Source organism: Pinus tabuliformis, chromosome 5_1 (assembly GCF_031772625.1).
Source record: "Pinus tabuliformis cultivar Carrire ecotype Pingquan chromosome 5_1, CPIR1, whole genome shotgun sequence".
In the NCBI taxonomy this organism is placed as follows: domain Eukaryota; kingdom Viridiplantae; phylum Streptophyta; class Pinopsida; order Pinales; family Pinaceae; genus Pinus; species Pinus tabuliformis.
The window spans coordinates 350,678,756-350,695,283 of NC_142305.1; the positions used below are offsets into that span (position 1 = coordinate 350,678,756).

At 39.7% G+C, this 16,528-nt stretch overlaps 1 protein-coding gene across 1 annotated transcript; it reads left to right on the forward strand.

The window, feature by feature from the left end:
- Positions 1 to 10,683: 10,683 nt before the first annotated feature.
- On the forward strand, positions 10,684 to 11,049 carry LOC149164901 (uncharacterized). Its single transcript, XM_089429637.1, has one exon. The coding sequence runs from the start codon at positions 10,684 to 10,686 to the stop codon at positions 11,047 to 11,049; it is 366 nt and encodes a 121-aa protein (XP_089285763.1).
- Positions 11,050 to 16,528: the final 5,479 nt, after the last annotated feature.

Here is a 16,528-nt window from a genome sequence, read left to right on the forward strand (position 1 = left end):
GTTTCTGAGATGTTTCTTCAGTATATCCAAGACCTGTCTTTATCAGAGGAGAGTGCTGCACTTTGATAATTTCATTTAAGGTTTCTAATCCTTTAGCAAATCTAAGATTGAGAGATTTTGTTTTCTCAAGATCCTTTCTTAGACCCACAATTTCATATTCTTGCTTTTCATTGTGTTTTTCTCTTTCAGCAAGTTGGAATGTTAAGGTTTCTATAATCATATTCTTTTCTTCTAAATAGATTTTGAGTTTAGAGATTTCTTCACAAAGTTCATCTTCATCTAAAGCATCCAAAAAATCATCATCTTCATAAGCCATCAGAAGTCTATAGTCATTACTATTTTCATCTTCATCACTATTTGATAACCCATCGCTATCTTCATGAGTATAGTAGCTCTTTTTACTTACACTTTGTTTTCTATTCCATTTTGCAGTTTCCTTCCCTTTATCATATTTATCTTTATGAGGAAATTTGGCAGCATAATGACCGACTCTACCATAGGCAAAACATTTGAAAGGTAGTTTACCTCTGAATCTACCGGAACCCCGTTGAAGATTCTTGACAAAGTTCGCTTCCTCTTCTTCTTCTGAAATATGTCCTGATTCATTGAGTTCTTCTTTTCCTTTTGCTAAAGCTTTAAATGCAGCTTCTCTCATATCTCATGGACCTCCTTTTCTTATCTCAAAAATAGTTAAGATTCCATGAAGCTGTGTCATAGTAATAGTCTATAGACCTTTATTTTCTTCTATGGCAGATACTGGAACCCCGTCGAAGATTCTTAACAAAGTTCGCTTCCTCTTCTTCTTCTGAAATATGTCCTAATTCGTTGAGTTCTTCTTTTCCTTTTGCTGAAGCTTTAAATGCAACTTCTCTCATATCTGATGGACCTCCTTTTCTCATCTCAACAATAGTTAAGATTCTGTGAAGCTGTGTCATAGTAATAGTCTGTAGATCCTGCTTTTCTTCTATGGTAGATACTTTTGATTCAAATTTAGAAGATAAGGATCTTAAGAATTTTTCAAATAAGGTAACTTCCTTTATCTCTTCACCCAAATTCTTCATGCGATTAACAATATCATCTATACATAAGAAGTAACTAGCTACACTTTCATCATTGTGCATCTTGAGAGTTTCATATTGAATTCTGAGAGTTTGCAGTTTCGCATATTTTACCTGAGAGTCTCCTTCGTATCTTAGAATGATTTTGTCCCATATTTCTTTGGCTGATTTGAGCTACATAACTTTAACAAACTCTAATTTTGAAATACTTCCTAATAATGTATTGATAGCCTTGGCATTGGTTTCATATTGCTTCTTACCTGCTGCATCCGTAGGAATTGCTAATGGAAATGTATATCCTCCTTCGACGATTTCTCAGACATATGTTCCAAGAGATTGAAGATAGGTTGTAGTTCTTACCTTCCAATAAACAAAGCTTCTCCCATCAAAGATTGGTGGTCTGATGGATCCTCCTTGATTACTCATGATGATGGATCTTCCTTCAAGCAATCAAGCTTCTTCTGAATGACCTGCTCTGCTACCAATTGTTGGAAATAATACTGAGAGGGGGGGTGAATCAGTATTATCAAACTAACAATTTTTCATTTCCATAATCAGATTCATATACGCTACTTCAGTTAAGGGAACTCGTGTGTACATGCAACTGTGTTAAGTGCAACTAGTGTATAACCATCAAACTTAAGATTCAGTTAATTCTTCATATATTGATCTTTAACTAGTGCATCAGAACCATACAAATAGTAACCAGGTGCAGTAAAAATAGAAAATATCATCACACATAAGAAACACACATGAACACCAAGATATAAAGTGGAAACCCAATGTGGTTGAAAACCACCTGTTTCAATCGTCTTTGTCTTCTTTTAATAATAAGAGAATTCTATTTACAATTTTTGTACTAGTGCAGTCTTATACCAGTACACATGCTTGTACCTGTAGAAGGCTGCAACCTTCTCTCATTCTCCAGCTTCTACTGGAAGGGAGCTACAACCCCCTAGCTCTTGTACTAGCTGATATGTTTACTAGTACGTAGGTGCTGGCCTACAGAAGGCTACAACCTTCTCTTTTCTTCCAGGGACCACGTTTCATTAATTTTCAGACTGGATCCATCAACAACATCATTCAATCATCAAATATATCTGCATCAACCAAACTCCTTTTGAACCAACCACAACCGAATCAATCAATCACTCTGATCATTCAGAATGTTGTCACCAGAATACAGTAACCAATAACCCAGAACACTGCAACAGCAAACAGAAGCAACTAAAACATATTTTATAAGTTATACCCTACTTCCATGTGCCGAAGCTGCGTGCATACGTGCTTTCCTCAAGGTGAACCTCCGTACAGATCTGCAAATCAAATTTATGATGTATATGCTATTTCAATATGCAGAACCTATGTGTGTATGCACCTTTTCTAAGGTGAACCTGTGTACAAATCTGTAAATGATGATTTAAATATTACAACAATTCCTAACTTCAGTCATACCCAGGTCATCACATTTACAGACTACAACATGCACCAGTTATTGAGATAAATGATCAAACCACATAAAGATGATTCTCTTCAATTCTTAAGATCCTGATACATCATTAGATCTTATCCCTCATCAAACGCTAAGGTTCATCCCTGGTTCAAATCTAGAAATGCACCATAACCCAATAACCTGCATACTAGATCTCACCCTTCATCAGATATTCAATACTTGAGTGCCTTGGCCTAATGATCTTCTCCTCCTTTTATAGTTTTAGGCCTTTCTCAATACCATGGACCAAAACCATTTAGGATCAATACCTTGGACCAAATACCTAGGGTCAATACCTTGGATCAAATACCTTGGACCAATACCATGGATCAAAATACCATGGACCAAATACTTCGGACCAAAAATTTAGTTTTTCAAGGTATACGTGCCTTTCCTTCTGTGAAAGTGCATGTGTACGTATACGTGCCTTGAATATAGTGAACCCGTGTGTACACACGGCTTGGCCAATGGTGAACCTGCGTATACCTTTCTTTCTTCATTTTGTGAAGTCTGATCTGTAACTCTGTGTTGTTAACCTGCTGCACTGTGATCTGTCATCTGAGTGAGTTTCCATCAAGGACAACACCTGTGTCATAATGCCAACACATGCATAGTTACCTTCTGAAGAAGCTTAGTGTTCCACATTTCCTCTTACAATCCATCATTGAAATGAGCTAGCAAGTGAGGGAAGGGAAGCACCAATACATTTCCCATCATGGTGTTATCAAGCTCATTGTCATGGATGCCTTAAACCACCTAGACGACCTTGTGATGTGGGCCAACTTTGTGGACATGGATAGGGAGATCTTCACTGAGACACAATCCCTTAGCTTCACCCAAAAAGAGGAAACACCAACATCTATACTAGGGGTATGGAAGAAAAAGAAGAAGAGAAGGAGAAAGAAAAAATAGAGGAGGAAGAGAAGGAAGAGAAAAAATAGAGGAAGAAAAGAGGGAGAAGGAAAAAACAAAAGAAGAGGAGGAGAAAGAAAAAAAAAGGAAAAGGAGGGAAAGAAACAGAGAGTTGAGGAAGAGAACCCTAAGGTGCCCTCTAAATCTCAATGGAAATGAATAAAAGCGGTGTAAATAAGCCTCTCACCAGGAAACACAGAAAAATAGGTGGTTGACACATTTTCCACACCTTTCACACCTCTCAAGGCCAAGAGAAGGTAGCCCAAGAAATTCCCCTTCTCATTTATGATGAGAAAGAGCAACAAAATAAGGAAAGGGAAGCCTCAGCCTCCTTCAATAGTCCCTATCACCATTCATATATCAATTAGCCAAAGAGAAGAAGTGGGACCTGGTGAAGTAAACATTGAGGAGGTTACCTCCCCTAAATCCAAGGATAGATAACCTTTGCCACCCATAGGGAGGCCCACCACTATAGCAGTCACATCTAAGAGGCTCAAAGCACAAGATACCTTGTTACGAGAGAAAACAAAGGAAATATAGACAAAAATAAGGTTGTTGTAGGGAGAAAAATTAGTGCATCTACAGGAGCAACAAGGACTACTACAGGAGCAATAGAAAGTGCTATAGGAAGGGGAAACCACATCAAGAGGAAAAGAACAAGGTCTCCAAGAACTCCAGGAGCCTAATCCATATCTTGACCATGGATCCTACTAAAAATTTGTTGAGGGAGGTGGAATTATACCCAAGAAATTTACAATACCACTCTTCTTTGAGTTGGAGAGGGAAAGAGGTAGAACTCATAGATGGAAGAAAATTGCAATATATAAGAAGGTAGAAGATGTGGGACTCATGGAGAAAAAAGTGTATCAAATGAGAAAGGAATTGAATAACTTAAGGCTAAAGGAGTCAATCAAGAAGGATTAGCTACAAACAGAAAAAAAAGGCTAAGGGAGAAGATGCAAGAAAAAGAGATACAACTTTCCACTATGGAAAGTTTATCCATGGAATCCATACAATGGAAGAAACCATCCAAATCATATTCCATCTTCCTCTAGGAGAAGTGGCTAAAATTCCATATAAATACATTAGAACAATATGGATCTCTACCTTTCCAAGACTATAGGAATTTCATTGACTTTTACAAAAAGGAATGTATTGAGGATAGAGCCAAAATATATGAGTTCTACATGCACAATATCATACTCACATACATGAAATTTTTGGACCCCACCTCAATATTTGGGGCATGTAACTAATGGCACTAGCCTCTTGGTTGACCCATGAACAAACAAGAGTTGAAGAAGTAAAGAGGGTGATGATAAAAGAAGAGAAGGAGCCTTTATATATTAAAGCAACAATAGTGAGCCCCAAGGCTGTCATCCACACATAATGCAGATCGCAGAAGTCTCAAATCCATTAACATCATCTCCACTGATCCTAAATTGGAATTTCGGTATATGGCAGCCCAATAACAAGTTATCCTCCACTTTGAGGACACATTTAGGATGTTTGGGATAAAAATTTTGTAGGCACACTAAATAATACGGCATGCTTTTCCTTAGAGTTTACAAATTAGAGAGTATCCCTCTCCAGAAAGACTAAGGAATGCCTTGGAGAGAAGCCCACTCTTCAAAAAAATCATGTAAACGTTGAAGATCAATTGGATAGGGATCAAACTCAATCCTCCCTTACTATTGGGCCTACAAGAGAGAAGACTAAAATGAACAGGCAGACATAGAAGAAAATGCAGGGTTCTATCCACAAGAAGGCACAACATCTAAGATGCCTTGGGATATCAGAGAGGTCACCAGGTCCATGAGTGAACTTCACATCAGTGACTAATTTTATCATAGGGTGTGAAACACCTTCAGCAGGGGGGTGATGATGGGTGCCATTAATATGTATACTTTGAGGCCCATTTTGCTATTCTTCGGCCCTTAAAACTATCTTTTTCTCACAATAATTTTTAGTTTTATCCATAATATGCTTAGTAGGAAAACTAAAAGGTGCTTGTCATATGTCATGGCCTAATGTGATTAATATGCAGGAAAGAGAAGCATTTTTGGAGATATTTACTATGCAGGGGCTTGTTGGAAGAATCCAGATAGAATATAGAAGGCTTGTCCACTACATTAACTCTCTAACTCGGCTTGAGACCAATGATTTCTCACCAAAAACTTGAATCCACTAGAAAATGAGGAACTCAAGTGCATACGAATATCTAAGGGAATGAGATCCTCCAATTTCGAGATTTTGGAGGGAAGAAATCCTCCTTTCAAGGGAATTTCCCCTCATCCACTTTTTGTATAAATAAACAAGCCTTAAGTACCATTAGGATTGCAAATTTTGTTGGTGATAGGAGTAGCTACTGAGAGCCTAGTGCTTGGTACTGTTATTTTCATATTTCATATGATGTATGTGACTCTTACTTGCTGCCAATGAAAATATTCCTATTGGCCTACATTTGAGTTAACTTTGAAGGGATGAAACCCTTGAGTTTGGGACCAACCCAGAGGCTTTAGTCCCTCTCATATATTATTTCCTTGTTCTTGTTGAATTAATTGTATTGATTTCCTTTTTTAAGTAGGAATTAGATTATAAAAATTATATTTGCAGGTTTTACCACCACCTCTCTTGTGGGAAGTGTGGTTGAGGATCTACAACAACAGGCCAACAACATGTTTCTATGATTTCTTGTAAATTTCTAAGTTTTGGACTGTAACTCTTCTACATGTTTGGTTTATAGAACTTATAAGTTAGTAGAATTTATTTGGTAATTAGAGTAGGTATATATTGTAGGATAGAGTAGATATTAAAGAAATAAAATCCAACTCATCCTTTCCACTTTTATTTTATTTTCTGCAATATTGATCATTTAATGCATGTACTTGATTAGTCTATAGGGGTTTTTGTTGACTTGTAGGGCATAAAAACACTCATCCAAATTCACTTAGACAATTCCATCTTCCTCTTGTACACCTCACACTACTCTCGGATTCTTCCACCGAGATCACCCTTTTAGGGTCAATGAAGGAAATGGTGGCCATGAATGTTTGTGCAAGATAGGCCTCCGATGGGTACCAGGATTGGAAAAATGGATCCCACATCCTTCATTCACCTTCATCCGCCTTAACCCACCTTTAAGACGCCATCCTTTCCCTTAGAAAGCTCTCAGACCCACTAATGTAGCAAAACAGGGCATTTGTGTAGCAAAACATCCCCTCTTATAGCAGTCCTATAACACTACTTAAATCCAACCAGATTTTCCCTAGCACCTTGACTCTTGCATTTTGAAGTTTAATAATGGACCCCAAGATTTAAATTCATGATTAAGGAGACTCAAATGCCACTCCAACCCTATCTTTCCTCCACTGCAAACACAAAAAAACAAGTATATTAGACTTAGTCTTTTGAATTCCATAGTTGTACTAAAGATTGAATTCCTCCTTTTTTAGCAAGTTGAAATTAGATAAATGATTAATGCAAGTATAATATTGATTTTATTAGTGTGAAAATAGAGTAGCAATGTTTATTTCTGCAACTATAATAGTCCATTCCTTTCATTCAATTACAATTATCCTTTACATTTAATGAATGGTGTTTTCATTTATGTAGTTAGAATCATGTTCACTCCCTGGAAATCATGATATAATTTCACAGAAATTATCTTTTTAGTTATCTAAAGGATTGGTCTCTATATACCTTGATATGATCTAGTGATTGAGGGTGGCATATATAGAACTTCACCTACTGTTCATATATCATTTTCACCTCTATGTTTGTACGAGCCCCGGGTTGATAATTTAAGTTGAGAGCCTTGGAATTTGCAACATCCTCAATGTAATACCAGGGCTCATCAATGGCTACACTAAACTATACTTCCTTTTCCTAAGCTTTGGAAATCCATTCTTGCGCCTCAATTAACATGTTATTATCTTCCGTACATCTTTTGATTTATGCCTTCAAATTCCATAGTGTATATGCTATATCATATAGGACTCTTCTCCTTCTTTCGCAGCTGACCTTTCCCATTCTGTTGAATTCACATTAGGTTTGTAAGCGGAGTCATGTGAATTGTAGTCCACCTTTCTTCCCTTCATATTTATGTTCTATTTCCCTCAAACATGTCAGGTAAGATAAACCAGATAAAAACATAATCGAAATAATGCCTCAATGTATTTCAGGGGAGCCTATCTCATTTTCACAATCAATCTGGATTAGAATGATATAGATACATAATGAAATCAACATATAGACATGCATAAATAAGGTCATGATATACATAAAATTAATTAGCTAACATTCATACATGATAAAATTCATAAACAATTAACATGCATGGATAACAATGACATCTACCCTAAGGTCCATTGTTGCAACCTCGCTCTCATACCACCTTGTAACCACCTCACCCCTCATTTATTATTTCTAAAAGCCCACCTGGGTAAACATGGATGAGTGTCACTATGATATGACCCGACCTTCAAGATCTAGTTATAGAAGTGGGGCCGACACACTAACAACTTATAAACATCCCTCCACAACTACAGACCACTCACGAGCCTATAAAGCACCCCATATGGTCATTCCTTGAGATGGAGCATTTTTCGCAAGGGAAACTCCCCATCCACATGAAAAACACAACATAGATGCATGTATGGGGTACTAAACGCACACACAGGCCTACATCCATGCGGTTATGTCTGAAATTATCTAGTTCAGTTCCAGTGGTACTAGAACTAGAACTAGAACTACCTGTAACTTTGTAAAAGCATAAAAACAATGATGACATGGCCAACCAATAAAAGCTCAAGAAAGAATTTGATCTGGATATGTCCAATCCATGATATAAATTTCATCAAACATATGGTAAACATAGAAGCTACAGGTCATGAATACATATCTGATCATAGGGATATGAACTTCATCTGAGAATCACCATGAAGGCTCCAAGCCATCTCTAACTAGCTTCAATAACACTTATTAGCCCATGCATTCATCAAACATTCAATAACTTATCAAATCATTAAATAAATCCATAGTAAGAGAACTTCATTTAATCAATCATATAACCACCAAATAACCGAAATAGGAAGCATGAAAAATTTGGCATAAGATCACCATAATAACTAGTACAAGTGCTCATAGGTCACAATAGGAAAATATATCTTATTAGCATTTGAAAATTCCAACCAATTCAAGGACTTCCACATACCACTTGACCAAATATTTGGATGATCCAAATCTCTCTTCCATCCAATATCCCCCACACCATATTCCAAACATGAATGTGGGATTTCATGGGATAATCCAAGACAAAACCAAGTAGTGCTTTCAGAAGCCACATGAACTAAAATATTAACCATAGTGACCTCATGTATACATTCCATAAATCACTAACATCAACCAGATCGGTCTCTACTGAAGATATCCAGTGCTCCAAGAACTATTCACTCAATCCACAACTAAATTAGGGCCCCAAAGCATTTGTTCCACCAATGGCTCTAGGGAGTAATTAGTCAACCCACAATGCTCCAGAGAATTTTTCCCAACCTACAGGTTCCATGAACTATTAACTCAACCCAAGTTATTCCAGGGCTTGATAGTGTTTGTTCCAACCCATAGCCATAGTTAATCTGAGAACCAATCAGAAAACAAGTGGAAAACCCACAACACCATGGCTATATAGAAATGGAAAGACAAGGCTAAAACTACTATCAATCTAGCAACATATCCATGCTAATGATAGAAAATAACCAATGAATCACATGCATATACCATACTTTTAAAACCAACACAGAGATCATACATGCAACCAGTTACCTGCAAAGAAATCTAGGTGTAGCCACCGATCCAACAATCTCCTTGCACTTCCTTTCTTTCCTTTGATTTCTTTCTCCAATCCAAGTGAATGTTAGAGTGCTCCAAGCATGCTCCAAGAATGCTCTAAGTCTGTAGAAATGTATGAGAGAATGAACTAGAGCTCCACCACATAATTGTAAAAAATCTAGCAACTATTTCTCTGGTGCCTTTTTATCATTGATCTCCATTTTTCCTTCATTTTCCTTCAATTTTCCTCTATTTTCCCTTATATGAAAATTTGTGTCTCTTCACCTTCCTTTTGTTTTATTTTCTTTTATTTTCATAATTAAATGCCAATTATTGACTTTTTTTCCAATGCCTTCACGATTTTACATAGCCATTAATTAATCCACAAGTGATTCCCACTATAATGTTTTTCCCAACATTTATCTTGGAATACATGTCCAATGACCTTGGTCTTATTTTTGTTTACGTGGAAAATCAACCAGGGGATGTTACAGATCTGTTGTTCCAAGTTTATCATATTCTCTTCATTGATGGTTGATGATTTACAAAGGGTTCAAGTCATCTTCTAAGATTCTAACTATTGAAGCAAATTGCTTACACATGCTTAGATTTTGGTACATTCACAAGTGCATGTATTCCTAACAAACTTATTAGTAAGTGTCTCCCTGGGTAGATAAGAATTATGCAGTCCTTGAGAGAAATGTTTGCACAATCTTTGGTAACAGTGATTTCACAGTAAAATGCACTTGATTTTTTTCACTTGATGAGCGGCGAACGGAGGAAGATGAGCAGAGAAGTAGGGTATAGCGGCTAGGGCTTGCTGCAGACCTGCAGCGGCAGGCGGACTGCAGGGGCAGTTGCCCACCCCAAGGCGGCAGCGCTGTGCAGCATGATCGCAGAACGTTGACAACAAAGGAAATGAACCCCCGCCAGGGGGTAGAAGGGGATTCCCCAAACGATGAAAGGCAGCCCGAAAAGCAATCCGATTCTGGGCAGGAATAGAGAACAAATGAAAATGAAAATGAAGGTACGCCGGACAAGCAGACAGATCAGGCTCAGCCAGAGGATCAGAGAGTGAGATCATCTACATGCAAGTCTGTTTCTAAGCATACGCCAACAGTGGAGTTCCCTAGTCACAGGATCAATGCAAGAATCCAATATATGAAGGATCACGCCCTCATTGGCAAATTTATAGGCATTTGGCCAAATGAGAGAGCCCTGAGGACATGGATTAACATCAAATGGCACCCGAAAGGGCATATATCCCTGCATTTAAGCCCAAAAGGTTTCTTTACAGCAGTTTTCAACTCCCTGGAGGACAGAAACAGAGTCTTTGAGAACGGACCTTATTTCTTTAACTCAGCGGGTCTATTCCTTAGAGAATGGGTAGCAATGTTTAACCCAGACAACGAGGATCTGAGCTGGGCACCAGTTTGGATCAGGTTATACTCATTGCCATGGGAATACTGGGAAGAAGAATTGCTTAAGGAGATTGGGAAGGTTCTGGGGGATTTTGTCAAGGTTGCAGAAGAAACGAAAATGAAGAAGTATACCTCATATGCCCGGATCTGCGTCTACATGGACCTAAAGGAACCCTTGCCTGATAAGGTAAAACTTACTCATGAGGATGAAGAATGGATCCAGTTAATAGACTATGAACATGTTCCCTTTAGGTGTAGAAGATGCCATGCCTTAGGGCACCTGTTCCGAGATTTCCCGTTAAATAATAAGCCCACGGAACAAGATCAGGACAAGTAATCGACCGAGGGGTTCACCAGAGTAGCGAACCGCAGAAGAGGAAATAAGAAACAGCCATCTCAGAACAGGCAGGTCATGAAGGATCCTACAAAGCCTTCAACGAGTAATATCTTTGCTGCTTTAGCTGAGGAAGAGCAACCAGTCCAAAATCCTATGTCATCTGAGCGTATATCAAATCCGAACATGTCGGAGGATCCCAAAGAGTCATAGAAAGGAAAAAGCGAGGTACAGGACAGTAACATCCAAAGCACCAAAATGAAAAGCTGGAGCCAACCAGAGATGGAGATAGACACAACGGATCCAGGTTCAGTACAAGCACGGGAAGAAGAAGCAAGCCATCAAGAAGTCAAAAATATGGATGAGGATACAGAAACATTTGATATAGGAGAACTGGACATTCTTGGTTTGGAGGCCGCATGTAAAACTAAGAATTTCGACAAGATAACTGCAGCACAAGTGGACAAACTGGCGGCGGTTTTGCATAAAGCCCAGAAGAAATATTCACTAGGGGTGCAAACAGGCAGCCAATGGGATGGGACGTTTATTTCAAAAGACAGCAAAAAGCGTGGAAGAAAGTCTGCTCTGGAGAGAACCATCAAGGTTGGAGAAGTCCTTGTCGATTCAGGCAGATACGCCCAGCTTACCAGGTATTTTAACATCCACCCCAAACATTCCCAATGAAATTGATATCATGGAACATTAGAGGGCTTAACGGCCAGAAGAAAGGTAGACTTCTCAAAAACATGATAATGGAGGAAAAACCAGCAATTCTTTTCCTGCAAGAGACAAAATGTAAACAAGTAGTTCTAGAAAAAGTAGCAGCTAAGGCGTGGCCGGCGGGGCAAGTCACAGCAGTGGAAGCACAGGGCGCTTCAGGAGGTTTGGCAATCCTCTGGGACGCAAGGGTGATACAGCTGGACAATATTCATGCAAATAGAAACTTCATTCAAGCCAAGTTTCATCTGCAAGGCACAAATATTGCTGGGCATATTACAAATGTATACTTCCCACAAGAAACCCAACAAAAAGCTGATATTTTGGATGCATTAACACAACTTAATGTAAACAGAATGTACCCGCTATGGATCTCAGGCGGAGATTATAATATGATTGCAAATCTGGAGGAAAAGAGAGGAGGACGTTGCAGAATAAACAGAGATGGTACTCTACTTAAAGATTTCATTCAAGACAATTGGATGATTGATCTTCCTACAGAAAATGGCATATATACCTGGGACAACAAGAGGACGGAACCGATGCAGGTGGCTTCGCGACTGGATCGATTCCTAATCTCTGATAATGCAGTGTACATGGGTGGAGAATTTACAGCCTCAATCCTACCGTATTCAGGATCGGACCACTGGCCCATTGCCTTAAACTGGAGTAGACCAGGCCAAAGTTTAAGGAGGCCATTCAGATTTGAAGCTTTCTGGTTAACACATCCGGACTTCCATGAATTCATAAAGACAACCTGGGCAAGCTTTAGAGCAACGGAAGGGACAAGAATGGCCTTATTTCAAAAGAAGCTGAAGTATCTCAAAGAGGAAATAAAACGTTGGAATAAATCTACATTTGAAAATATCTTCAAATCAAAAGAAATCCTACTTCAAAAATTGAAGGATACCCAACAAAGAATCATTTCTCATGGCCGATCCGAGGAATTGACTCTACAAGAACAAGTAATTCAAAAACAAATTCTAGAAAGAGAGCTGCAGGAAGAGACACTGTGGAGGCAGAAGTCAAGGATTAGGTGGATGAAGGAAGGTGAAAAGAATACAAAATTATTTCACAAAACAATAGTCCAAAGGTGTATGATCAACCAAATATCCTCTGTAACTAATGAGCAAGGAATCAAAATCGAAGATCATGAAGGAATAGAAAAGGAGTTTGTGAACTACTTCAAACAGATGACTCAAGAACCCAATATTAACAGATCCGCAGCCATTGAGAACATCACCAGGCACATACCAAGAATAATCACGGAAGATCAGAATACTCTGCTTCTTAAACCGATCAGTCTCCAAGAGGTAGAAACAGCAGTGAACCAATTAAAGGCAGGGAAAGCTCCCGGTCCAGATGGATTTACGTCGAACTTCTTTCAACATTTTTGGGAACTAATAAAATGGGAAGTATGGCAGGTCGTGGAGGAATCCAGGACTCTCAGATGGATGTATCCAGCCATGAATGCCACCTTTCTAGCTTTAATTCCCAAGTCTACGGAATCAAGCACTCCAGATAAGTATCGACCCATTGCTTTATGTAATATCATTTATAAAATTGTCTCAAAGGTTATTGCTCTTAGGCTGAAGCCCTTGCTGCCCCTCATCATTTCTCCTGAGCAATCCGGGTATGTTGAAGGGCGTCAAATAACTGATGGGATTATCCTTACCCATGAAATATTGCATTCTCTCAAACAATTAAAAAAGCCGGGGATGCTCCTAAAAATCGATCTTTCAAAAGCATTCGATTGTATTAGCTGGAATTATTTGCAAAAAACCCTCCTGGCTTTTGGATTCACTCCCCCTTGGGTCAGATGGGTAAGTAGTCTCATCTCTTCTTCATTCTTCTCTATCCTCATCAATGGGATTCCTTCCACCACCTTTCGTCCTTCTTGGGGCATTAGGCAGGGAGATCCCTTGTCCCCCTTTTTGTTTGTAATTCTGGTTGAAGGTTTGGGGCGAAGTATAAATGCAGCCATTCAAGAGCATAAGCTCAAGGGTATAGCCGTCCACCATCTCCCTGCTGTCTCTCATCAACAATTTGTTGATGATAACATGTTATTCGGCCACTCCTCTGTTCAAGAAGCCCGCATTTTCAAATCCATTTTGGACTCTTTCTCAAAAGCATCTGGAGCCCTCATAAATAATGCAAAATCCCAAGTATTCTTCTTTAATACCCCTCCCTATACCCAAAGAGCCATAGTGCGTATTCTTGGCTTTTCCAAGGCTTCTCTGCCCTCCTCCTATCTAGGCGCTCCTCTTATCGCATCAGCCCTCAAGCATTCATCGTGGACAATCCTGCTTGAAAAACTTGAAGCCAAATTACTCCTTTGGACCTACAGATTGCTCAACATGGCCAGTAGGATTGTACTTATCAAGTCAGTTCTGCAATCTATGCCATTGTATTTATTTTCCATTTTAGCAGCACCAAAATGGGTTCTTAAGGCAATTAAAAAATTACAGAGGAATTTCCTATGGGGCAGCTCTGGCCCAAACAGAAAATGGGCTCTCCTTCGTTGGGAAAAGGTTTGTCTTCCGAGGCTGGCAGGAGGATTAGGACTCAGAGATCCAGAACTAAGCAATATGACCATGGGGGCGAAAATATGGTGGCGGTGGCTTTCAAACTGCAATACCCCCTGGGCGTGTCTCTGGACAGCAAAATACTCAAGGAACTTACCCTTAGAAGAAAGGATAAGAATGTCAGAAACAAGTAAAGGATCGTTAATATGGAACTCGGCTATTCAGCATAGAGACCTTATCCAAAAACATAGCTTTTGGGAGGTGAAGGATGGTCAAACTGCCAGGTTCTGGGAAGACTCCTGGCAGCAGCTACCAAATCTTAAGGAGTGTATGCATACAATTCAGGATTGGGAGATCACCCCGCAGGAGAAAATAAGCAATTGCTGGAAAGAACAAAGTAATCAAGAGCAGAGAGAGTGGAAAGAAACCAGCCTTATTCTTCCACGTAGCTCAAATCACAACCAACTCACTCTCAATACCGAGTTAAATAAACGCAGGATATTAAAGCAAGCAGGCATGGACACATTGAGATGGGGTTATGAAGAGAAGGGTACATTCAGCACAAAGGAGGCCTACAGGATCATCATAAAAGACAGAATGGTCAAAGATCAGATATGGAGCAAAATATGGAAACCCCCAATATGGCCGAAGGTATCCACCTTTCTCTGGCTCCTTTCATATAATAGAATACTAACCTGGGATAATCTCAGAAGAAGGGGATTCTTCGGTCCTTCCATATGCCTTATATGTAATCAGGAAGAAGAAACCGCCTTACACCTAATGCAGACGTGCCAGATGAGCAGAAAGATCTGGGAAAAGGTGGCATTTCGATGTCAAAAGGAAGGTAGAGTTCTGGGGGATATCAAAAATACAATAAGTCAATGGCCTCAATCACCATACGAGTGCAAAATTCTAAACATCCTTTGGCAAACTATACCGGGTTTCGTGATGTGGAATATTTGGAAGGAAAGTAACAGGAGGATCTTCAAAGGTCAAACAATGACACTGGAGCAGGTATGGAAAGGAATTCATAACAATATCAGAGAAACTCTCACCACAAAGAAATGGTCCCAAGATGACTACCCAAAGCAATCTCAGGAACTGGCTATCTGGAACAACTGGCAGATAACGATACAAGATCAGATTCCTGTCAAGGATAGCTCAGCAAAGCACCAAACTGATTCAGTAAAGTGGAAGCCACCTCCCATCAATGTGTTCCATCTGAACTTCGATGGCGCATCGAAAGGTAATCCGGGTCAGACAGGTTACGGTGGCATTATCAGAGACCATAAGGGTAAATCCCTTCTCATCTATCATGGTACTATTGGGTGGAATACTAACAATGCGGCGGAACTGGAGGCTTTATGGAAAGGTCTTACTCTGGCGCAGCAGGGTAATTATCTCCCACTGATAGTGGAAGGGGACTCCCAACTCCTAATAAACATGGCCTTAAAACTCCAACAGGGCTCCCAAGTTCATAAAATCAGCAGTAGCTGGCGTTTGGCATCTAGACTGGAACAAATTCAACATTGGTTGCAAGAGAACAAAGCAGTTTCATTCCAACACATAAAGAGGGATGGGAATAAGCCAGCTGATTTCCTTGCTAATCTGGGAGTGGAAAGCGAAAACGACCTTTCAGTTGGCCCTCTATATGATATACTGTCGACAGATCAGCTATCCACCTTCCAAGCACTGTTAGACAGAGATTTGCAACTACAAGATGATTCTCACCCGGATGCGGGTGGCAATATGTTTACCAGCAATGGGCAGCTGGCATGACTTTGAAACCTGGCAGGACGGCCACACTAGGTGGCTCTGCCATACTTTAATGCCATTAAAGGCCTAGGTGAAGATTATGCAGAGAGGAGATGGCTTCGAGCGAGTGAACTTAACGGTTCTGTACGCAAGGTTGTTTGGTTTCGTAATGGAGGCCTCCAGAGAGTTCAGCATAGGGAACTACATAAATGCGCATCTGTGCCAGAATGAGAATGTCTGTGGTATTTTCATGCTCTGCTCTGAGCAAAGAGGAGAGGGTGCGATTGCTGGAGTTGTGAGCGGAAGCAGAGGCCACACCTCTGCTCACGGGGCGCTCTATCGCTCTAAGCCAAGAACTCATAACCGGGTTCAGCTTTCAAATAGTGTGGTTCGGGGAGCTCAAGTTCTATGTGGGGAAATTCGGTTTCACATCGTCAATCACCCTCACATTTCAAGGTTCATGGCGCCGAGACAGCGTGGAGTCC

What these genes read in the sequence shown, in the direction of transcription:
- LOC149164901 (XM_089429637.1), top strand. Translation starts at nt 10,684, where the DNA reads ATGTTTAACCCAGACAACGAGGATCTGAGCTGGGCACCAGTTTGGATC.